Here is a 24,787-nt window from a genome sequence, read left to right as displayed (position 1 = left end):
TCAACGTCTGGGTAGCAAAGGAAAGAAACAGTAAATTCTAGAGTTTCACGAGCCAAAATCATGATCTGGATATCAGGCATGTTGGGGCCGGGTGCATTAGATTGATTTTGATCAGCTGAGCTTACTTACCCTTCAAATATATATCGGTGCAACGTTGCTCTACGTGTCACCACACTCGACTTGCAATCGAGATTTCAACTCGCAATTTCATGTTTTTCTGGCATGTATGGAATAAGGAAACACGATATTGGCGCGCACCACTCCGTTTTACCCGCTACTGGATAGTCCAGTGCGGTTTTCGTCGTTGCCAAGCCATTGAAACACGATAGCAAAATCCGTGCAACTGGAACATCAGAAAGACAAGTGGCAAAGCTACGTGTGAAGCGAATAAAAGAGTTGTAGGCAGAAGCCGTCAGAACTCACTTGAAATCTATAACGATCGTAGGAGCGTCGTCCACAGGCTTCGTCTGTCGGTGCCACTGGGATCCGTCATGCGCTGCCATCTTGCTCAGGCAAGTTCACGACGAAACGAAGCTTACTGCAGCAACTTCTCCGTCCGGAGGCTGCTTTTCCCAAACACTGAGTGACACTGCTTCAGCCAGTCACGACAAGAGTGAGCCGACGACACGATACTACGCCACGAATGCATAGCACGGAAGGAAAGTCACGCAAAACGATCAGCCAAACACGACATGAGCGAGCCGACGATATGACACTACGCCACGAATGCATAGCACGAAGAAAGTCACGCAAAACGATCACTTGCAATCACGCTTGACGACACAGATTATTCTGGCGAACTAAAGAACGACCACAACGAGACGGATCGCGAACAATGCCGTCTAACGACGCCAAAATGGCTGTCTCGTATTGATGGCTTCGGCTTTGGATTAAAGTAGCCTCCACGAACGCCTACGTGGTTTCGGTTTTGTTTTGGTGCTATAGAACACACATCCATGCATAGTTAAAGCTCTATTAAATAATAATAGGGTGGAGGAGGTGAAGCGTGCCCTGTGTGTGTGTCTGTAAGGGCTGTACGGGGGGAGGGGGCGCAGGTGAACGTGCCCCTGCTCTAGGGGCTAGGGAGAGTGCGGTGAGGCCGTGTGTGCGTGCCTAGCGCTCAACGTTTGCTGAGCGATTTGGTGGCCCGCGCGGATTATCGGGAAGATATAGTTTAGCTGTGGCGGGCAGAAATGATGACCACGCGCGCTATAATTCTGGTAGTATTGTCGCTCTTTAGGAGACGCGGTAAAGCGTCGCCTTGATAACCAGTCTGCGCTGTTATCATGCCAGCTTTGCGGCACATGTTCTTACGGCCGTCGAGTTAGATGTGTTCCCGATCGACAGTGCGTTCAACACCATGCACGTCCATTTCACTAATAGGCGTATGTTTTCTGCCATACATGCTGTCGTAGGAATCTACAAACCTCGCTTGCAAACGTGCGAAGATTCGCAAATTTGTCAGCGCTGCCATTGTTAAACGTTGTCATAACTCTCAATGTTTCGCTTGGGGGCAAGATTTTTTAAGAACCCTGTTTACTTGTAGACGTTTTCGACGCGCTGTTTCAGCAATATCGTGACTGAAGCCATAACACAATACGTGCGTAATTCCACATTTTACGATCCCATGCTATATATTCTCAACCAAAAGTTTTCGGTATACCACAAGCCAAAGCAGCGAACTGTATCTTGGTCGCAGCCAGTGAAGCTTTCTTTAAAAAAAAAAAAACCACCCTGTATATGCAGAACCATCACTGACTCCCTTGGAGCAAGGGAGTCATCTATTTCATTCAGGAGCGTCGACCAGAGCATTGTGACTCCCCTTAGAAAAAAAGGTGGTCATCGGCTGCCACAAAGAGAGTCAAGCAGACGTGACTCCCTTTTGACTCTCTTTTTTTAAGAGTGAATGTGGCGATATTCAGCCAGGTATACGTGTGGGCACGAGTCTACATGAAGCCTTGGGTTTTAGGGACAACAATGGAAAGCTGAACACGCCCGCGATAGAAATAAGTAAGAGACGGTTAGAGTATTGGTGGCAGGAAAGTAGAGATAAAGTACAAAAATAAATAATTGGGGAAAAAAAAGGTCATTCTGCCTTAAGAGGCAGAGAGATGGACCGTGAATTTATAATTTTTGGTATAATAACGTAGATTTAATCAATGTAGATAAGGCATTTTCTTTTTTTTTTTTCTTCTCCTTCGAGCCTGGTGGCAGACATGTCACCGCCCCGTTAGAAAGGGGACGCTCATAGCATCCATCCATCCATCCTAGCCTCCGGCGCGCTCGTTGGCAGCAGTTGGCGGCATATACCTGGCTGTGAAGGTTATGGTTTTGCTCGTTTCGTGCGCGCGATGTTACTCGGATAACTTGACATTATCTTGCGTATCTTCGCGTTAAGTAGTCAATGCAGTGAGAGGGAAAGATATTGTACCAGCGACTGGGAATTTTGCGATGACATGGCGAAAAGAAGAACAGATTCACACTGTTTTGCACCAGGCTGCCGCACCGGCTATCCGGGCTCGCCGAAAGCATCGCTGTTCGCCGCACCAAGAGACGACTCGCTTCGAAGTAAATGGGAGCGACACCTAAGAAGAGCAGACAAGAGCCTGACGGAATCATCAGCTGTGTGTGAACATCACTTCCAAGCGCATTGCATATTGCGCGATTACGTTCATGTGGTCGATGGCGTGGAAGTGTGCATTCCGAGAGGCAAGCCGTCTTTAGCCATACCTACGCTGTTGCCGCAGTGCCCAGCCTACCTCTCCGTTAAAGCCCCGAAACAGAGAACGGAAAGGAAGAGACCTGCATGTTCGGTTCCACTTCGAAGAAAGAAACCGCGCCAGGACGTCGGAAGCGCTGACTACACTAACAACGAACATGAGGTGCTTGAAGAACCTGAACTTGCAGAATCCTCGCCTTTCAAATTTCAGACCCTGCGTTCACTAGCACCATCGCCGAGGTGGTGCCGCATTCAAGATGATAGCGTCGGCTTGATTTTCGCGACGTCTTCGTTGAAGAAGCAAGGAAGGCTTGTTATTTGTCATCAGCGAGCTGTCATTTTCAAAAAACCGTTAGGGGACGAAGTTTGTGCTGCCATTTATTGTCAAGGCGTTCTGTGCTCAGAAAAAAAAAAAAAAACGCCAGGCCTGCGCTGAAACCGCAGCACAGTCACAGCGAAAGCTGGAAGAGCGGCGTTTCTAAAGCACCGTTGTAAGCTCTCTTGGGGCTACTAATGCGAGTACACTAGCAAGGTACCCACTACGCCATAAATCACAATTTTTGTGAAGTTCGGAAGCACCTACTAAGCCATTATCTGTCATTCTGCGGAGAAGCGAGGCACCAGCTACACGTCTGTAAGCATTATGTGCACTTTGTTGACGCGACGACTGATGACGATGAAGAATTATGGCTCAACCCTTTGTAATGGGTTGGAAGCTTTAAACGGCCCACCAGTTATGTAATTTGCATTAGGTGACGCCCGGTCGCTATGTCCCTCTCCCGCCATGCTGTATAACATACGTTGACGTGGGAGAGAGAGGTGAGGGGGGGGGCGAAAAACTTTACTGAGACCCCGAGGAAATGGATCATGCGCTTATGGGCTTCCTTGGTAACTAATACAAGTGCACTTGCGAGGAACCCACTATGCATTGTAATTTTTTAGAAGTAGGAAAGCAGGCACTGTGCCATTTTTCTTTATTTTACGGAGAGCCGTGGTACCTGCTAAAAGCATGTAAGGCATTATGCGCACTTTGTTGATGCTGTGCCTGATGACGATGAAGAATTATGGCGGAGCCCTTTGTAATGGGTTGGAAGCATTCAACAAACTCCTCGTTGCGCAATTCGCATTGTGTGACGCCTGATTACAGAATTCGCGTTGTGAGACGCTTGGTGTTTATTTTACTCTTCTACCACGCTATATTGCATATGTTAATATGGTTCCTTCCCGACATGAAGCCTGTATAGGACCTTTTTGCAAAGCAGATTCAAGCACCGGCATGGCTCAGAGGTTGAATACTGGGCTCCCACGCAGAGGGCCCAGGTTCGAACCTCGTTCCATCTTATTTCGTTTTTTTTTCTTATTTCGAGCGATAGTGGTTACGGACACCGGCGGCGGCGGCGGACAACTACGGCGCCAAAAACGGCCGGTGAAATGATCTCATAACAGCTTTCGCTGTAAAACAGTCGCCTCCGTTGGCGACGCTGAAGCTGTACTGGATGATGCCATGGCAATGTGTGTTTGCAAGGGAGCAACTGTCGGACAACGAATTCAGGCAAATGTTGCCGGTTTTGACGGTGAAGCAGCAAGCAGCAACATACACCAACGGACTCTACGTCTTCAGCGCCAAGTGCTCCGGGAAGGTCTTGTCCGATGGTAAGTGCGTTCAAGTGCTTTGATCCACAAGCGCCGCATGTATTTATTGTTCAGGTCATCGAAAGCTACTGTTGACAAGAAAGTCCTGCCAAAAAGCTCATGTGCCTAAGAAAGGAGCCCTTGCCCAGCGCCTGAAGCTTCAAAGGCAAAAAGCAAGCGTTTGAAGAATAGCGCCACTGCATTGAAAAATCAACTGAAAGCAATGTCAGCTAAAAACAAAGCCATCACTGAGGAGGAATTTACCACTAGGATAGCAGCCCTTCCTCCAAAACAGCGTGAAGCAACACTTCACATGTTTAAATCGGCATCACGAAAAAGCGCAAAAGGCATGAGATATTCGAATGAATGGGTTTTGGAATGTCTTATAATGAAAATGAAGAGTGCCAAGCTTTATGAGCACCTGAGGAAAGAAAATATTCTGTCACTGCCAAGTAAAACAACATTGCGCAAATATTTGAAGTCGTACAGAACATGGTTTGGCTTCTCCCCAAAGATTTTCAATGTGGTGAGTGAAAAGACAGCCACAATGGAGGCACGCATGTCACGGTGGAATAATTGTAGATGAAATGCACCTTTCTGAGAATCTTTCTGTAACAACCGCCGGCCACATAGATGGTTTTGTAGATCTAGGTAACTTTACATCTCCTAAAGGTAAGCACACACCGTGTGACCATGGAATTGTTTTGATTTTCGTACCGTTCATTGGGAAATGGACACAAATTCTGGCAGCGTTTGCAACAAGAGGAAACGTCAGCGGAGGTACCTTGACCAAGATCATGCTTGAAGCCATAATATTGGCAGAAAAAGCAGGCCTGAAGGTGGACTTCATCACATCAGACGGTGCAAGTTGGAACAGACGCATGTGGACGCCAATGGGTGTCCAGGCCTCCTTGAATGAGATCAAGTGCAGTGCACAACATTCAGTCGACGAGCACCGTCAGCTGTACTTCATATCAGATTTCCCTCATCCCCTCAAGTGCCTTCGAAACCGGCTGGTATGCTTGGATTTTCAAACACCGAAGGGTGAAGTGAGTACGTTAATCAATCAAAATAACGTTTAACCTACCACACTTTTTCTTCCAGTCACTAACTTTCAGTGGATTATCACTGCTTTGGTTATATGCAGGTGACTATGCGAGCTATTCGCAAGGCTTTGGAACTGGATGGCAGCAATGTTACCCTGCAGGCTATGCATGGCATCACATCCAGCCATACAAACCCTAACAACTTCGAGAAAATGCGAGTTGGTTTGGCAGTCCAGCTCTTCAGTGAAAAAGTAACACATGGGCTTTAGCTGCACAAAGCCAGGCTGGAACATCTGTGTGGTAGCATAGCAGCAACAATTCACTTTTTTGAGTAAGCATTGCATAATTTTATATTTACCTAACTCTTTGCAGATTTCTTAGCTACACATACAGCTCACTGAAACATTCTTTTGCAGGACCATACATGGTGTTATAGAAGTCATGACATCGCGCTTTCCAGCTAAAGCACTCCGTCCCAACTCTCGATCAGCTGAGAAGCTAAACTCTTTTCTAACCTTTTTGTCAGAGTGGGAACGCCACACAAATGGGCTTTCTCAGTCACAGCAACTGGACTGCGAGTAACACTATCCAGTACTTTGTCGCTGTTGAAGTATTTGACTGAAAATGTAGGTTTCAAGTATTTGACGACAAGCAGGTTGAGCCAGGACCCTATCGAACATCTCTTTGGCATCGTTAGGCAGTCGTCGGGGTGCAATACCCACCCGACACCTCAGCAGTTCATTGCTACAGTGAACTGTCTCAGCTTCAGCAATCTTGCGCATTCTGTTTCAAGGGGGAACTGTGAGCCTGCTGTTCTCAGTTCACTATTGAATGCAGATGCTGGTGAGCAGAACACTTGCACTGGGAGGCAGAAGTTGATTGACAGGTTTCTTGATGATGGAACCCTAGCTGCCGCAGATGCCTTACTCGCTAAGGCTGCGCCAGATCATTCTCCTGTTGTTGTGGCATCAAGCGATCGCAGACTAATCTTTTACATTGCCGGTTATGTTGCAAGAAAGTGCATTCTTAAAACTGGTTGTGAAGAGTGCATTAACCTTTTTTGCTCACCAAGGAGGCAGCTGATGATTTGAATATGGCTGAGCTTGTCCGTTTGAAGGACAATGGCGGGTTACTTTATCCTGCAGGCAAGCTGTGCAAATTTGTGGCCGACCTCGAGGAGTCATTCACAACGTGCTTTAGCCTTTTAGAGCTGCACTCTGAAAGCGTGCTTGATGTGTTAGACCTTGTCAAAAAAAAGCAGAAAACTACGCTTGGATGCCCAGAACATGCTGAAGCCATAGCTGCTGGCGTAACTGCATTTTACTTAACGACACGCCTGCATTTCTTCACGAAAAGTATCAATCGAGCCAGCGACAAAAGGCGGCAGGCATCAAAGCATTTGAAGTTGAGTAGGTGCTAAATGAGTGTCTACATGAAAGCTGTTGATCATGACGGTCAAGATTTTTCCTGTCATTATTTTTGTAGTGAAGTAAGTTGTCAATAAATTCTTCATATGTGGTTTCATATGAACATGGCTGTGGTGTCATTTTTCATAATTACGCCTAAATCAAACCGCCATAATCGTCTAAAATCTTCGTGGCCATAACCCTGTTGTTTAAACAATGATGGAAAAAGGCCGACTGAGCAAAAGTATGGGGCAAACTTCGCGCCCATTAGGTCATTAGGAGGGACTCGTGCGCACGCCTATGGTCATGCGAAAAGTTAGCTTTGCACGTCATCACAATGGTACGTCGTTGTTTGGTTGCATTTATAACAAAAAAAAAATTACTCTCGAAGTCAAAGTTTCGCTGACAACACGAAAATCGGAATGCGGTATTCTTCGCGACTTAATAGTGACGTGGCCTTCGTGCACGTTTTTTAAATGTTTAACAACGATTGCCATCAAAACTTGTGGGCTTTCACCAGTGGGAAGGATGTAATCTTCGAATAGAATCGATAAATCGGCTGAAAAACGCAAAATAACAAGCAAAATTAAAAAAAAATGCCGCGAGGTCTCGTCCTATGAAAAGTTGCAGTGGCGCCACCTCGTGGCGTCAGTATGAAAACGGCTCGCTCACGCCTCGCTGCTCGCGCCACTAGAAGTCTTCTAGTTCACTATACTTGAAACTACCGCATCAAGCGGCCAAGAAAAAACATAGTTATTTTACTGAAATTAGGTTAACAAATATAAATACGGTTTTCGCTCACGTTCGTTCGAGCATGAACGGAAACCATGACCTGCATTTACGTTTCGACAGCTTTATCATGTATGCTGAATAAATTTCGCAATCACGTACTGCTGAAACATGTCGCACATGCAGGCCGCGATGCAATGGAACACGCTTTTTCATTTGTCATAGTTCTCAAATACTGAGCGCAAATGCAGTCAACATGAACTTACCTTCAAAATGACAGAAGCCCGTGGTTTACAGTATCCGCAAATCCACAGAAAACTAATCGCACATCAAAGTAACCACGCCCGTCCCTCGAGCATAGAAGAAAGGAAGTTGCGAGAGGGTCCCGCGTGCAAGTTGATGAGTGAGTTCTTCCGCAGAGAATCTTACGGGACTTTAACCGTCAGTCAGCGTAACAGTCGCTCCACAGATATATACTTGCATTCGGGTCAACAAGTTTAACACGCAGCGAAGTATAGTTTCTTCACAGCTGCGTTTGTAGCCTCCATGAATCACGACACAAGCACGAAATATAGCAAAAGAGTGCATGACCGGTGAGCTCGACCGCCCATGCGAAATCGGCGACCTTAACTGAATATTGCAGAAGCAACAGCCGCGCGGATGAATACAGTCAGCGCTGAGGCCTTCGTGAGGAAGTTAGACGGTTATCGCTGCGAGTAAATTACAGTAAATTACGTAAAGTTTACTGGTTAACGAACTTTGAAGTCTTCATTATTGCTGATGCAATGTAGACACCACACGCCTTTATCCTTTTGCGCGTTACTTCATTTATCGCAATAGAGATGGCGTGCGTGGCCTCGAGTTCAAATTTCAATTCGCGGTGGTTCATGCGTGCATGGGCCAAGTGGCGCGCGATCCGCTGCTGGCGAGAAAACGTCTTATAAAGTGCGTCTTCTAGACGTCACGAAGACGTTTTTAAAACGTCTAAATTGGTTTAGAATCGAACAAACGTCTTGAAATATACGTTCCAGACCAAAATGGTCTTAAAAGATAGGTTTGCTATAGACGTTATCAAAAACGGATAAAATACGGATTTTCTGTGACGTTTGTGAAACGTCGAAATTGATTTAGAATCCGTTTTATCCCACTTATCCCTAAAAAAAAAAAACGATTTCTAGACCATGTGTGCTACCTGGGTACAGTTTACCGAGTTCGTACCTTTTGCATTTTAACAAACTTTCCCCACTTTCTCATCATTTCTGAACATTAGAGCGTATCGTTGTATTAATTTCAGTTGATATTTATATATTCTATTTAGTTTTTATTGGGACGTCTCCTACCCTTAATTTAAATGCTGTATAATTCTTCCTGTGATAATGAGTGGATCAAAAACCCCACACCATGCTACAGAGCCCTCGTCGGACATGCATCCCAATTAACTCCTCAAGTATCTGAGCTAACCTAGCTTCACTAAAGAGGGTGCATGTGTTTAACATTGCCAGGCCTTTTTTAACCCTTTGCTGCATTACGATCCTGACCGCAGGTATGGTCGGGTGTTCCGCAGCTCTCGGAGACAGGGAGCATTGTAGGCACCATGCGGTTTCTGAATAGTGTCCAGTCCCCTTTAACGTTCGCAGTAGCAGTGTCTCTGTGTGTAGATACAATATGGCAAGGTCAGTGAGACAATCTTCAGCCACATAATAATGCACAGGAGATGAAGGATGGGAAAGAGGGCATGTTGGTGCTGGCAACACAAATGTGACACATGGCTAGAATTTGTAGAACAGCTTTCAGGACTGGAAACAATGTGCCTGGCCTGTTTCATGGATGACCAGTCTACAAACAATTGTTGTGAAGGTGGACCATGTGAGTCACGCCGTCTGGAAACAGGCAGCAACAAAGTAGGGTGCACAATATTTATTTCACGTGTCTCCTATTGCCATCCCTATGACGTCATGTAAATGTAGCTAGGATGTCAGCTACTTCCTGGGCCAAGTTCTTGAGCTCCATGTTGTCTCGGGTAGCCACGGTGGATATTGTGTGCTGCAGCTTCTTAGAAGATGGCTCAACAATCCAGGATGTCCGAGTGTCTGGAACATAGTTTTCAAAAAAATGAGTCAATTCTTGTGGTACAGCAAAGCCAGGCTCATTGACTACTCGTAATTCGTTAATGAATGTATAGTTTAGAGAATACTAGGTCTGAAAAGATTTTGAATTCCCATCAATTCATGACTGCATTCGGTTGAACTGCACAGTGCATGTTGTTTGCGTGCTATCTAAATTCAAGGCTACTTAACGAAGCAGCGTGAATATTCAGCTTTCTCTTGGGTCTCGTGGTCTCTAAAGGTTTTACGCTGACGGTACATTCTGCATCCCTTCTTTCTGATGGATTAAGATGCATGCATTCTAAAAAGATAAGGCGTGCAAACACGGAGACAAGAAAGAAGTCAGGACACCACAAACGCGGTGTCCTGACTCCTTTCTTGTGTCCGTGTTTGCACGCCCTGTCTTTTTAGAATGAATACTTACCAACTAGCTCAGCTCTCTGTTATTCTAAGCTTCATTTCTAGTACTCTGAACCCTTTTACATGTACTCCTACTTATCTGAACAATTCCGCTTCTTTGGCTTCTTTATTTGCTATTTGCATGCTGCGTGCTAGGACTTTTTCATGGTTTTCTAAGAATAGAGTTTACCCAGTTGAAGTTCAACTTTTGTGCGGCTTTCTGCAACCATCTACCGGACATGCGAGGAGGATATGTGCCATAATGACCGCGGAATCATGGCGTCAAGCGAGATTTTACCAGGAATGCCTCAAGGTCTGTTGCTCGACTTCGCGTGACGATCGCCGCCAGAAGCAGATGTACGCCGACTGGATGAGGGTAGCTAACCAGCATGCGGAATTAATATGGAGGGTTGAAACTTCGAGAACTTCAATTATGTAAGAGGAAGATTATTTCTACTGTTTCACCGCAAAATAACTTGCTAGTCCTTGGAGGAGCTGCCTTAGATGATAGTCACTGCAAAACCCTAGCCTTAGGTCCTAAATACTGTTTTAAGCCGAACCTGAAACCAATAGACGTTTTAAGTTTGCCGCGTACAATCACTAGACTTGTTCCTGGAGAAGAGCGTTCCCAATGCATTTCAGACTGCGTTGCTTGTATCAAGGGTTATAATGTGCATCTCAAGTGTTCTGACCCTATCCGGCCTTTGGTTAATTACTGTGTCGAGAAGAAACTCAGGCCAGTAATTTCAGATAAGGAAGGGTTTTTTCTAATTATGCCGGACAGTTTGTTCTCAGAAAAAGCATTAACAGCCATAAAAAAGAATTTTAGGCCGGTAAAACTTAAACCATCGGTAGTTAGGCAACGTGCTGTCCACCTTTTGTTAAGACATATTCTTGAGAGAAAAGCTTGTAATGTCAAGAAGGCTAAATTACTTACTTTAGAATTGTTTTTTTTTTCAGCCAAAACACATAAGAACGAAGATTCCGCTTCGAGCAACCGCTTCAGAGCAAGGCACCTGGCAAGTCGCTGTGTCTAGTTATTTGCAAAACTGCTTAACATCTGAGTTTTCCAGACCCTTTTCGTATGCGTAACTCTCAGGCGCTAGTTCAGTTTCTCTCAGAGGAGAACCCCGGCTGTTGTAGAGCTTTTAGTATGGATATTGAAGACCTGTATTACTCTTTGCCGCATGAGGACTTGTTAAAATGTGTTAATGCATGTATTAACGAACAAGGGCACGAGACGGTTTTCAGCGATAAATGTGGTGTTTCTACCGGGGCATTTCTAGAAATTATTTCCATGTATTTAAAGTAGACGCTGGTAGGTTGGAAGGAAGGCGTTTATGTGCAGAAATCAGGGATATGCATTGGTTCTAAGGTTGCACCGGTTCTTAGTGATTTCTACCTTAGCAAGACTGACAAACTTTTGGAAGGCGCCTTAGGTAATTCAGTTATTAAGGTTTTTCGTTATGTGGACGATTACTTGACTTTTTGTAGTGGTGAGGACTTTGAAACGGTGGTAACTTCAGTGAGCGAAAAATTTGAATTACATGGAGGAGGGCTGAGCTTTACTAAATAGGTGCCTCAGAATAATGGAATACAATTTCTAGACATTTCCTTAACGTTCCAGAAGAATTACGTGCGCTGGCAGTATTCTCCTAGATCTTTGAAACCGCTGTTAAATTTTTCGTCGAAGCACTCGAAGGTTGTAAAAAACGGCTTCGCCATGTCTTGCCTTAAAGGGACCAACAACTGATTTTTCCCGACCCAGTTTTTTACGGCGCGACAGGAAGCTTACCCTTCGTAGCGTTTGTAGTTGCAGTGGTGTATCCTAAAAGCACGTAGTTATTTTATAAGCAGTATTTTTCGATCTGAAAGGCTCCAAACATGCATGAAGGCTTGCTCCAGCAACAATGAGAATTGATAGCGATGCCGCTAGCCCTTGTGAAAGCTGTCGTTGTTCTGCTTTCGCAGGAGTTACTGTAGCTATGCTTAACCACCTTTATTTTGAGCTTTCAAACCATTTTTGAAAATAGCAAGCTGTTACAATGAGATGATGTGGCTTTATAAACCTTCTCGGTATTTGTACAGCGTTGTGTGCGCCTGCGCCCAAGGTTGCCTGCGCCTGTGACATGGATGGCTTGTCCCGGCATGGGATCATTACGCCAAGCGAAGGCAGCGCCACTTTGTTGCATACAACTAACGCAGGCCTATATGTACATTTTTATGGAGTAATATCTTTTAATATAAAGAAATTAACAATATTTCAGTACTAACAGAAAAGTCATCGAACGCATACACCAATCAATGGTCATGTGACCGGCTTCATCGGACCGTTTATGATTTTGCCGCCAGAGGCGCCAAATGTCATTTTTCGCGACTTTCAATGAAGAAATAAAAATATCAATCCACCTCTCACGAGATAAACAGGGTTCGTTTGAGTCAATGCGACGGACAATCTTTCCATCAGTGCAGTCATCTCATTTCGTGTTCTGGGCAGTTGTCGGTCCCTTTAAGTCAACCCTCACAAAGTCGTGTGCGCACAAAATGAGTGATAGCTTTAACGCACAGGTTACGCGTCTTTTAGATGTAGGGTATCCTCGTGATGCAGTGGCCACTGTCGCTGAACGTTTAAAGAAGTCCATTGTGTTAAGTCCGAGCATGGTTGCAGAAAGCGATAGGAAGAAACGTAGGTATACCGTACATTCAATGCGCTCACAGGCTAAAGAAAGTAGGAAGTAGATACGGCGTTAATGTTGTTTTCACGGCTGCCAATAAGCTAGGTAAGATTTGTGCCGCTGTGCAGAGGAAGAATGAGCGAGTAAAAAACAAGAAGCGGACCGATATTTGTTTCGTAAAACACACCAACAAATTCACTGATTGCCGTACGAGTGTGGTGTATAAGGTCCCTTTCAGCTGCGGCCGCTTCTACGTAGGGCAGACGGGCCGATGCATTAACCAGAGATTGCTGGAACATAAGAGATCGCTAACAGGAGGCTCACATTCTATTCCATCTTTACATTGTCGAGATTGTAAGTGCACGTCAAAATTCGATGAATGCGCAGTGTTGTACTGGCATAGAAATGAAGAAACGCGCCTGATGATTGAAGCATGGCATATCGAGAATAGTGGTAGCGCATGCGTGAGCCAACCGTCGATTAACTTTCATAAAGATGAAACCAAATGCCTTAACAGTTATCTTCCACGTAGACCGCCACGCGTGCCGGATTGATAGGTTCGCCTGTTGCATGGGCATGCGCAGATAAGTTTTCGTGCCTTCTTTCTTTTCTGCCGTTGTGCATCTCTTCAGTTGTTTCGGCGTTTGTGGTGTCCTCACTTCTTTCTTGTGTCCGAGTTTGCATGCCCTGTCTTCTTAGAATGAATACTTACCAACTAGCTCAGCTCTCTGTTATTTTAAGATTCATGCTTTACTAACCTCAACCATTTCGCCGTTCTTATCAAACTTGACTGACAATCTTTCGCACTTTCTTTGTTATTGCAGTCGTCGACCTATCAACCTATGGATTCAAACCAACAGCCACATGTTCCGTCGCAGACCATGCCCGGTGATGCAACAGACAAGGACACTAGATTCGGCGAAGTTGTGATAGTTGTTACCTGTGTTACTTCTATTTGTTCCTTCCTTGTGTATCTCTTTTTTTTTTAACGTTTCTTATGTACTAGATGATTCCCTTTGGAGACAGCTGCTGGCCTTCTTTGACGAGTTTTCCTCAAGCCGATTAACTCAACTAATGCAGCATTCCTGTGTCGAAAAAGTTGACACATGTAAAAGTAAACATGAAGGTGTATGATTTCACCACCCAAATGAAAGCGACAACTCATCTTAAAAGCAGGCGCAGTTTATTAGTTATTTTAGTTATATGCGTGAGGTCAAAAGAAGCGATAACCTGGGTCAGCATGAGTTTATTAGGAAAGTCATCATTTACTCTGAAAGCGGGTCAGTCTGATTCTACGCAAGAGCCACCACTTCAATGGTGGCTGATGCTAAGAGGAAGCTCTGAGGTTCCCCACTAATTGACAAATAACATGTCTGACGCAAAACCCAGACGCCATCTGCATCTCACGAATGTGCATTGACATTGATGCCATTCCCTTGTGGCCCCAAAATGTTTGGGGAACCTATCTTAAACTAAGTTTACTGGGCCAAAGCAGCGCAACGGCGAGGTCCAGTTTGCAAGCTATCATAAATTTTTGTTTCTGTGAAGCATAGGTCGGCTAACTCACTCAGATTCACTCAGTCTCAGATCGAGCTGTGTCTGAGTGAGCAATGTTTTGGCGGTTTTAGTCCGAGCGAGTCCGGCTGGGAAAACTTTGAGCCCCAAGTGCAAAATATATTTCTTGAGTGAGTCTGACAGCTGCACGCCTTTTTGCCGACCTATCGTCCTATCTACACCACTTCAGGATTACTATCAGCCTTATGTCGGCTCACGTTTACACTCCCGTCGACTCGCACGTACTTCTAAGCCCTAGAGTTCATACGCCAGCTCAATATTTATTGATCAGAGGCATGAGTTACAGAAGAGGAGGGGGGGGAGGTAACGTGCCGTGACTTGCTCCCACAAACTCTTTCACAGGAAGTTGATAAAAATATCTCGTGTGAGTCATCTCTTTCAAGAAAAATGTCCTTAATGGATTGCAACCACTGATAACTCATACTTGAAGGTAGCAGGTCAAAAGGCGCCAAGTAGAGCACCAATTACGTGAGATTTTGGTGTTAAAAGAGCATTGACACCGTGGTCGAAAAAGCCAATTATACGCTAACGGACTCATGAGTCGACTCACTCAGACTCAAATAGAGCTGTGAGTCTGAGTGAGTCCAAGTGAGTAATAATTTGGCGTCTGAATCCGAGTGAGCCCGGCTCAGAAAACTTTCAGTGAGTGAGTCTGAGTGAGTCGAGCTGAGGAAAACTTTCGTGAGTCTGAGTCCGAGTGAGCTCTAAGGGCGAAATATATTTCATGGGTGAGTGAGTAAGCTCCGCATTTTTTGCCCACCTATGCTGTGAAGAACCACTATTCTATTTTCAGTTCAAAATACTGCTTTTAATACTATACACACTCGTCAATAAGCAATATATATTATCAGTGAGCAAGTGCAATGAAATTACTATGTAGACATTTTATTTAATGATAAAAACAGATTCTATGTGTGTATGCTCTAGGAGATACTTAAATTGTTCACAAAAGTAGAGTTCACCTTGTATGCGCTCCACAAAGGTTTTGAGCAGCTTGAGGGCTTCAAGACAAAGGCTGGAGTACTTTGTCATTTCTAGTAAAAATAAGAAAAGCAACAGTTCAGTGAATCAGTAAGAGTACTGTACGTAATACAAGCAATATTCCTAAGCAAATGATGCACTAGAATCGATCGATGCAGTGTTGCCACAACACATAAAAGAATAGTGGTAAATGTCTTTGTGAAAAATCAGGTAGATATCAGTAGATCCCTCATTTTGGTATTTGCGCTTGCTTTTCGAATGACAATTTCAGCCCTTATATTCGTCATTGTAATAGTATTGTACTTTATTGAAAGCTCACAGGGACGATACAGGGTTCTTTTTAGACAATACAGATTTTTTATAAAAGTACTATGACAGTAAAGCTCCTGTCATTTTCGCACATGAACTCTATGTCGAAGGAGAAATAATTTGCCTCAACGAAACTGACATTGACGTGACTAATTAAGAAACTGGTTAATTAAATTTTAATTATTTCTTTGAGCGCAGTTGTTTATATTAGAAAGTTCTAGTGCATGATAATTTATGGTATACCCATTTTTTAGAAATCACAAAAGTTGCTCGTAGTTTGAGCTATTCAAAGACAAAAAGAGAAATCTCCAACCAGAAGGTTTATTTTAAGAAACCCGACGTTTCAAAGCCTGACCGGCTTCTTCTTCAGGGGTGAGATGGCCCGAGGTGCACGGCGCTTATATGCGCTTTCTTGCCGACAGTTGCCGCAAGCCTTGACAATGGAGGGGGGGCAAGGTCCCCGTGGTGCGGTTGATGTTTTCCGCTGTATTCTGTATGTGCCACGACTCGAGGAGAAGCCGCCGGCGCCAACAGCTTTCCTGTTCCAGGATCACCGCATCGTCAGGACTAATGCGGTGGTCACATTTTTCGCAGTGTTCCGCTACTGCACTCCTTTCGCTGTTCAGCTGACGCAGATCGTTCTTATGCTGCCGCATCCTTTCGCGGAAGTTCTTTGTTTCCCTGACGTACGCGGCGGGGCAGTCTGAAAAAAACGGCCCATGGCTTGGGTGCCACGCCGACCCCCGCCTTTCACAGAATGCGCGCTAATGTTTCGCTGGTTCCCGCGATGTAGGGAATCTGCACACGGCGTCGCTGGCTCTCTATCCCCCCCCCCCCCCGCCCTTATTCCTGCGCAGGGCCTTGAATGAACGCCTTTGTATAGCCGTTGTCGCCGATATCACGGATTATTTTTCCTTTTTCTTCCTTCTGCCGTCGTGGAGACGAGCAGATTCTTTCGGCCCTTTTCACGAGGCTTTGTACAACGGAGAACTTGTGGCAGGCGGGGTGATTTCAGCTGAAGTGGAGGTAGCGCCCTGTGTGTGTTGGTTTCCTGAAGACGGAGAAAGATAGGCTCTGGCGTTGTCTTCTCACCAACACATCCAGGAACGGGAGGAACCCCCTCCCGTTCCTGGATGTGTTGGTGAGAAGACAACGCCAGAGCCCAACCAGGCAGACTTCTGCCGAATGTTTACCTTTAATTGAGCTATTCATAATCGAATTTCAAGAATTACATCGAAACTGATCACGCCCGGTGCGCACGAAGCGCGGCAACTCTGCTACGTCGGACCAGTAATGCTCGTAACAGGGAAGTGACAAAATTTGAATCAAGGCGCACCAAAGCAGGATTTGGTCAGAAAAATCGGGAAGCATTCTGAAATACACAAGTAGACAGCTTATTGTTTGTGTGCAATGTGTAGTGTTTGTCTGTTTCTTTCTTAAACTATAAAGAGGCGTGAAAAGTTATTTCGCTTGTCTGCAAAAAGAAGCGCAGCAGTGGCTGCCCCTGAGTTTTATTTTACACTCCCCAGAAAAAGAAAAGGTTGATATTTAAGTTTTCTTGTGCACAGCTTGAAAGAAACAGATAAACACTACCCGCAAAAGTAAGGCAATGTGCTGGCACAAGTGAGATGACTTGCAGCTTTTCACGTAAAGATACGGTCGGGGTGCTTTGATTCAAGTTTCTTCACTTTCGTGTCACGGGCAGTTCCAGTCTGACATAGCAGAGTTGTTGCACTTCGTGGGTGCCAGGTGCGATCACTTTCGATTTCACCCTTGAAATTCGATGATGAATATCTCCAACTACGTTCAACTTTCAGGACTACAACTCAAATCAATAATTAAAAAGTTAATTAACGAGTTATGTTTGTTAATTAGTTGCATCAATGAAATTTTAGTTGAGGCAAAGTATTTACATCTCGACATAGAGTACGTGTGTAAAAGTGACAGGTGCCTAACTGTCATAGGATTTTAATAAAAAAAATCTATACTGTCTAAAAAACACCTAGTATAAGGTCCTCTAAGAATTTATTGTGTACGTTGGAGGCTTGTAATAGGTGAGCATGAAGTACTGACGACCTTCGAGGTAGTGGTAGAAGTATTTGACTGCAAGGCATATAGCCAGCTATTCATACCAAAAGTGCTGTAGCATCTCTCTTGTGATGTCATCTTCCTAGAGAAAAAACACCAACAGCCACCTTCGAAGCATCGACCATAACGCAGGTGACACTTCTGGGTATAAGACAACCAAGGAGTGTCGCTTTGGTGAGTTCCGCTTTTATGTCCCCAAAAGCTTTGCTGGCAGCGTCCCTCCAAGGTAAAGGAATGCTTGGTCTCATGTGGCCGCCCGACAAGTTATGAAGCGCAGCAAAATGGTGGCGCAGCGTGGCACAGACCGTCTGTAATAATTGAACAGTCCTAAAAACTCATGAAGTTTTCTAACTATTGCCGGTCTTGGAAATTTGGAAATTGTAGTGACACAACTGGGAAGTGGTCGGATTTGGGTTTCAGATGGCAGGTGTTTCAACATTTCATATACAACACGGTCGGAGCCTGGGGTGGAATTATTGCAGCAATTAAGCGATGCTTGTAGCTCAGCTATGCAGAAAGGTTCATTGTATGCTTCGTGTTAATTGGATTTGCGCTCTAGTTTCTGTTTTTCGATTCTTGTTTTGTATCGTTGAAAAGCTTCAGTATAGTGCGACGAGCTGGACACCTGTTCGAAGTGTGCGCCGAGGAAGTTTACCTGGTCTTCCAGGCTGTCGCCTTGTGTGTTTACCACAGGAAGTGAATGTGCTTGTCGGCCTGCTACCCTACTGACCATGTTCCAGACTATAGCCTCGTATACGAATTGATGCCCGTTAAAAAATTCTCCCAACTTTCTCTTCTTGCCTGTCGGCACGTTCTCCTGCCTTGAGATTTTATATTCTTAAAACTGTCAAGATTCTAAGCTGTCAGAGAGTCCCGAAGCAACTTCCATGCTTTGTTTTGTTTTTTGCGTTCATTCCGGCATTCATTGTTCCACAATGGCACCCGTCGTCTGCCAGACAGTCCACTTGTTTGTGGGATACATTTGGTGGCAGCATTGATCAAAAAAGCTGTAAAGTAGTCTACAGCTGCACCTATGGTTAAATCACACATGCTTGTCCAACTTAAGAGAGCAATCTTACGAAACTGTTCCCAATCGGCTTTGTTAATGTGCCATATGGGAACCTGTTGGGGACATTCATTTACTAGTTGTGTGCTCAGAACTATAGGAAAGTGGTCACTTCCGTAAGGGTCATTAATGACTTTCCATTTAAGTAAGGGTAGAAGCGTTGGAGATGTAATGCTGAGATCTATAGACGAGTACGTACTGTTAACGAGGTTATAGTATGTTGGCTCTTTCCGATTCAACAGACAAGCGCCTGAAGAGAAAAGGAATTGTTCGATTAGACGACCTCGCGCATCGCAGCAAGAGTCATCCCATAGACTGCTATGTGCATTGAAGTCCCCAAGAATCAGATATGGTTCTGGTAGTTCATCTATTAATGTGGCCCTGCAACACCTTTCTTAGTTATATTGGAATAGTCTCATTATTGACGTATGACTCTTCACGAATCATATGCCGCAAAAATTTTTCGAATCCGTCGAGTCTAAGTGGTGTTACCAAATTATAGAAATCACGTTCCTCAGCTTTCTCCCTCCACTTAACGCCGCCAGTGCGCGGAAAGCTGCGCGGGGCGTGGAGGGAAGGAGGGCGGAGGTGCGAGGAGGTGCCGAAGAGTTACGTCAGCGCCGGCGGCATTTCTTTTTCTTCATTTTTTTCTCTCTGGCGTCTCGGCGCAACCACATGGTCGGTGGCGCCACTTCCAGTCGGCTTGCGTGGTCGTCGTCGAGCGGAGCCGATCGCACCGTGTACCGCGCGTGCTTGAAAACTGCGAGTCGGTTTGGTAATGCTGGGTGTGCACCTCGAACTGCCGTAGTGTTTTCATCGCTCTGCCAACCATGGACGCAAACCTGCGTGCGCGTTTGGAACGAATGACAGCTGAGATGGGTTTCGACCCACACTCCGATACACCGCCTCGTCGCACTGCTCGCGCTTGAATCGTATTCAACACGGCAAAGCTGCGTGCACCCTTCTCCCAGTGGCGGTACTTCGATGCTGTTTGCTCTTCGAATGCGGGCGCACAGCGAGTACGGGCTGACAACAAAGAACTAAAGACTAGAAGAAAGGATCGTGGGGCATCGGGCTGGCGCGGACCCATCCCCCGGCTGTCTGCAGCTACCGTGAATGCGAGTCTGCTTGGTTGCTGTGCCGCGGTTTCTCGGGAACGTGACACTACGGGGAGGATACGCCGAGGTACGGCTCGATGACATACTGAACAGACAGCGAACGGGACTCTCGCCATAAAGCGAACACAGGTATCCTAAGCTAGCCGGCGCCAGCATTGTTATCGGAGAAATGCTGCACCGCTGCCTCGGTCGGTCGATTGTGAAAACGTGCCGACGATGCAGTTTCCAGCTGAGGAGGCAACACTCGAACGGCTGCCACTCTCAACGGCAACCGGCGATGGTCAAAAGCACAGAAATATTCACGATTTCGGCACTGCGCATGGTGAAGAAAACGCAACCACACAACTACGAGCAGACGAGCTGTCGGTGAGACCGGAAGTGCTAATATTAATGTTTGTTCGGTGTTTTAACGGCATAACACAATATAAACATACATATTATCTACTTATTGAACTCAAAATTAACAACGAAGGTAATAATGAGGGTGTTATCGTGATTGTAACATCAGCCAATGGTGCAACTGCCGACAATCGCGTCATATATTGCGGACTAATAGATCATTTGTCGAGAGAAGAGGGAGCGATTTTCAGCTGACTTTGAGAATTTATTGTAAATTCCAGACCGCTCGCTTCGCTGTATTATTTGGCTTGCGTGTTCTCGGGGGCCTCGACTACCGATTGGCAGCGCTTTTTGACCCTGCTCAAAAAGTGTTGCAGGGCCGCTGAATTCATGTTTTTGAAGGTGGTAGTGTGGAGGTATGTAGAGAGCAAATGGTGACGGGTTTGTTCAAGAGAACCGCTGGAACAGCCACTGCCTCCCGGTCCTTTCGGAAAATAATGTAACTGCGTAGAAAGTGGGTTTGTTTGGGTTTTAAGTGTGTTTCTTGTACACACAGCACTTCTTGGACGTCGGAGTGCTTGTGGGAGTGCACACGCAGCCATTTTCTTTCCTTAACGCTGGCGCGATCGCGGACTGAAGGCGCGAGCCAAAAGGCCACTTGGAGAGCGAGCACCGTCGCCCCTTTCCTAGCAACGCCTTCTTTCCCGTCGCACCTCGCGCCAATCCTCGCTTCCCTGCTCGCGGGAAAGGGAACTCCCCACCGCGAGGGAAACAACCCTCGCGGTGGGGAGGCTTGATAAAACAGCCGACCAGGCAGGGAGACGGTCTCTCTTGCTCTGCTGACCTCTGGGGTCGACACATAGACCACATCATTCCCATGACCCGCGAGCCGACCATCGACCGAAGGAGTAAGCGTTACCCTTTGTTCTCTGCTAGAGTGGGCTATCCCTCTAAGCGACATTTTTCCGTTATTGCTAGTGCAGCAATAAAGTGTTGTTTGTTGTTCTATCCTGTAGCCTCATTCGCCCGAACCCGTCGTAGCTGCGATGACTCGCGCTACGGGAAGGGGACGTTGACACGTGCACGGTACGACTGTGTGCGGCTGGAACCGGAGCTAGGCTTCTGCATCAGCCGTGCATAGAGCAGACCCCTTCGTCGTCGAGATTCTAAGGAGTCCTCTGACGTTCCATTGTATAATTTGTGATTCCATATTGGTAGTAAAGTCGTGCTGTGTGTACGAAAAGGAAGTAGCTGTTGTTCAAATAGAAAGTTGGAACTCAGGTCACAGCCGTCTTCGGGCCCCGTTATCGGCTTTTTGGTTTTCTTAGCGCGCTCCAGGGAGCCACGCCGCTCTTTCGGTACCAGGGGTACCGGAGTTGTGTCCATTGCCTCGTGTGAGGCACTGGACGCCCGCGTACGCGAACTGTTGGCTTGTTTTTCCGACCTCGCCTGGTGAGGCGTAATCGTGAGACCCAACAACCCTGGAGTCACCGGGACCTCTGGCTTGGTAGGTGAAGCAGTCTTGACTGCTGCCACCACGGGGGCAGCCGCCACGGCTGGTGGCTCACTTTGCGTGGGCCGGGCCAGTGGCGGTGGCTGATGCGACGCTGCCCCCTGACGCGCCACATCAGCATAGGTTGTGCCGTGAAAGGCCGAACACCTTCTGCGTGCTTCTTTAAATGAGACGTTCTCTCGGACCTTCAATGAAATTACATCTTTTTCCTTCTTTTGATGTGGGCAGGAACGTGAATACACAGCGTGGTCGCCGTCGCAGTTCACGCAGTGTGGTGTTTCATTGCAGGTGTCCGAGGCATGGCCTCGGACACCACATTTCGCGCAGGTAGGTCGACCATGGCAGCTCTGAGAGCCGTGGCCAAATCTTCGGCATTGGAAACATCTGCGGGGGTTCGGGATATACGGTCTGACTGTTGTCTTTGTGTAGCTAGTTTCAATGCTTTGTGGAAGTTCGCTTGTGGAAAAGGTCGGAATCAAATGTTTGGTGGGGATTTCCTGATTGTTTCTCCTGATGACAATTTGCTTCACATTTGTCACGTTTTGATCCTTCCACCCTTCGAGGAGTTCAGTCTCGGATAAGTCAAGGAGATCGGTGTCTGATACGACATCACGGGCGGAGTTCATGGATCTGTGGGGTGTTATAGTTATGGGAATGTCGCCAAAGTTTATGTAGTTCTTCAGTAACTCGAATTGTACCTTGTCATGGAGTTCTTGAAGAAGGTCTCCACCAGTGTTGCGGAATGGGCGCCCTCATTCCATTCCAATTCCATTCCGGGGAATTAGAACTTACCACAATTCCATTCCTTTCAATTCCTCGGAATGAAAAAACTTAGCGCATTCCAACTCCGGGAATGGCCGGTTAGCTCAATTCCATTCCTGTAATTCCTCAATGTAGGAAAGGCACCTTGATAGTTTTATCGAGATAAGAATGAACGTAGAGCTGATGTCATCAGATGCATTAAAAACTAGAAAAGTACGCAAAAGCACGTTACCAAGGTCAAGTGATATTAGCTTGGTGACGTGCATCCTGCAGTACAACCACCCTATTAATTCCCATAGGGCAGTTCTCCCGCTGCCTCTGGCATATGCTTGGTCAGCAAGTTTGAACGAATGGTGATATTAACATTTTTTAAGCTTAAATGTGTGAATGATAAAATGACGACATAGCGTATTTTTATGCTGACAAAAGTAGTGTTCAAGAAGACCAAGCAGTTATGCCATGCGTCTGGAGTGCCTAGACCGGGGCACAGTATTGCAAAAGCGTGGGGGGGGGGGGGGGGTATGAGGCGAGACGGCGGGCAAGCTGGTATACCAAAGCTTGCAGTGAACACCGCCGCCGTAGTTCCGCACGTCGGATACCAACGGCACAGAGCCGCAGTTACGCGAAGAATAGAGACAAACTTCGGAGCAACACAGTCTATATAAGGACAGCATTATGGTAGGCGCGTTGCCTATATAAATGTATGGTGCTTGTAATCAAACCTGACATTTTGAAAATACTGCTTTATTGTTCAATTCGAGGCTCCGAATAACTAATGTTTGAAGTTTGAAAAACAGCGCATAGATGAAAACGTGCTCTATTTTCGGAAAAAGACCTAATTCCATTTCCATTCCATGTAAAAAGAGCTTAATTCCATTCCCATTCCATTCCTTCAAGCGTTGTCCACATTCCATTCCCATTTCATTCCGGGGTCGCTAAAATGTGGAATGATTCCGGAGTCATTCCGATTCCGGAGTGGCAACTCCATAACACTGGTCTCCACTAGCCATTTTAGTAACTTTATATGCAGCTCTTATGGTGTTTGTTAGTGATCTGGAAACTACAAATGGGGAAACGGTCCTAGCTGTTTTGTCAGTCTTCGCGCTGTGTACAACGTGGTAGTGGGGAAAAATTTCTTTTGGTCGGCTTAGAAAGTTCAGGTCTTCGGTGCATACGCGCTTTGAAGCGCGGTACGATCACTTATTAGAGGAAACGCTCTATGCATGGCATTGGAGTTCAATTCGGCAGCGATGGTGGCCACCCACCACGGAGACCAACATGGGGACGCTACAAGATTCATGAAATGGAAACATGCAGACGCCAGCCGTACACCGCTACTATAACCAAATGCGCATAGACCGAGGTTGGCTACTTGCACAAGGTCAACCCTTGCCGCCAGGGAAAACGGAAGTAAATTGAAGAGAGGAGAAGAAAGGAAAGATTAAAAGTGAGAGAGAAAGACGAAGACGCGAGGAGAGAGAGACAGGAAAAGGCGACGGCCGGTTTCCCCTGGGTGGGTTAGCCCAGGAATGCCGTCTACGTGAAGCCAGGGCCAAAGGGGTGTGTTGCGTCTGCCGGGGAGCCTTAAGAGACACTAAAGGCAAATATTAAGTCGACGTTGATTGTTGAAATAACGGTTCAGAAACCTCGTAGGGCTACTTTTGTGCCAAGAAAGTGCTTATCTTAAAATAAAATTACGTTTTAGTGGTCCACATCGCGTTAGCGCACTTCAAATCACCCGCCTGAAAGCGGTGTTTCTCACGTCACTGCTGCCGTGGCCAACGTTGGCCGCCTTAACTGCGCGGAGGCGTACACTGGCGGCGTGCGCCCCCTTACGAAAATGCCAGATATGGCCCATATATGTTTTATATACGGACGTATATGATCAAATAAGGGGACATATAAAGTCATATAAAGTCATATATGGCCATATATGAATTTATATAATTATATAAAAGTGTTCATATAAGTCCATATACTGCCATAACCTGCCATATACGGCTTCACATAAGGTCATGTACTGCCATATATGGCTGTACTGATATGCATATAAGGGCACTTATAAGGCTATATAATCCCATATATGAGTGTATTTATATGCATATAAAGGCTCATATATTGCTGTATACTCCCATATATGGATGCAAATATGAATGTAAATGTGTCCAAAAATCGCCAAAAATAAGGGAACTGAAGCATTTGCTCGCTGCCTTCATAATTACTTTTTCTGTGGTGGGAGACATCTTGAAATGACTAGACACACCAATTACGCCATAATTAAACAAAATAAATTAATTAGCTTTTTAATTAGCGGAGAGACGCGGT

At 45.8% G+C, this 24,787-nt stretch overlaps 1 protein-coding gene across 1 annotated transcript in view; it reads right to left on the bottom strand.

Moving 5' to 3' along the window:
* Nucleotides 1–9,428: 9,428 nt before the first annotated feature.
* LOC119386432 (proteasome adapter and scaffold protein ECM29) overlaps nucleotides 9,429–24,787 on the bottom strand; it is an 814,720-nt gene continuing 799,361 nt past the window's right edge. The window contains exons 45-46 of the mRNA XM_037653733.2: nucleotides 15,249–15,320; nucleotides 9,429–9,622 (exon numbers count right to left, since the gene is read on the bottom strand). Of these exons, the coding sequence (XP_037509661.1) occupies nucleotides 9,486–9,622; nucleotides 15,249–15,320 (209 nt within the window). The 3' untranslated portion in view covers nucleotides 9,429–9,485. The remainder of the gene's footprint in view (nucleotides 9,623–15,248; nucleotides 15,321–24,787) is intronic.

The sequence above is a fragment of the Rhipicephalus sanguineus genome, chromosome 3 (assembly GCF_013339695.2).
Source record: "Rhipicephalus sanguineus isolate Rsan-2018 chromosome 3, BIME_Rsan_1.4, whole genome shotgun sequence".
Classification (NCBI taxonomy): Eukaryota; Metazoa; Arthropoda; class Arachnida; order Ixodida; family Ixodidae; genus Rhipicephalus; species Rhipicephalus sanguineus.
This window is presented reverse-complemented; position numbering and strand designations above follow the sequence as displayed.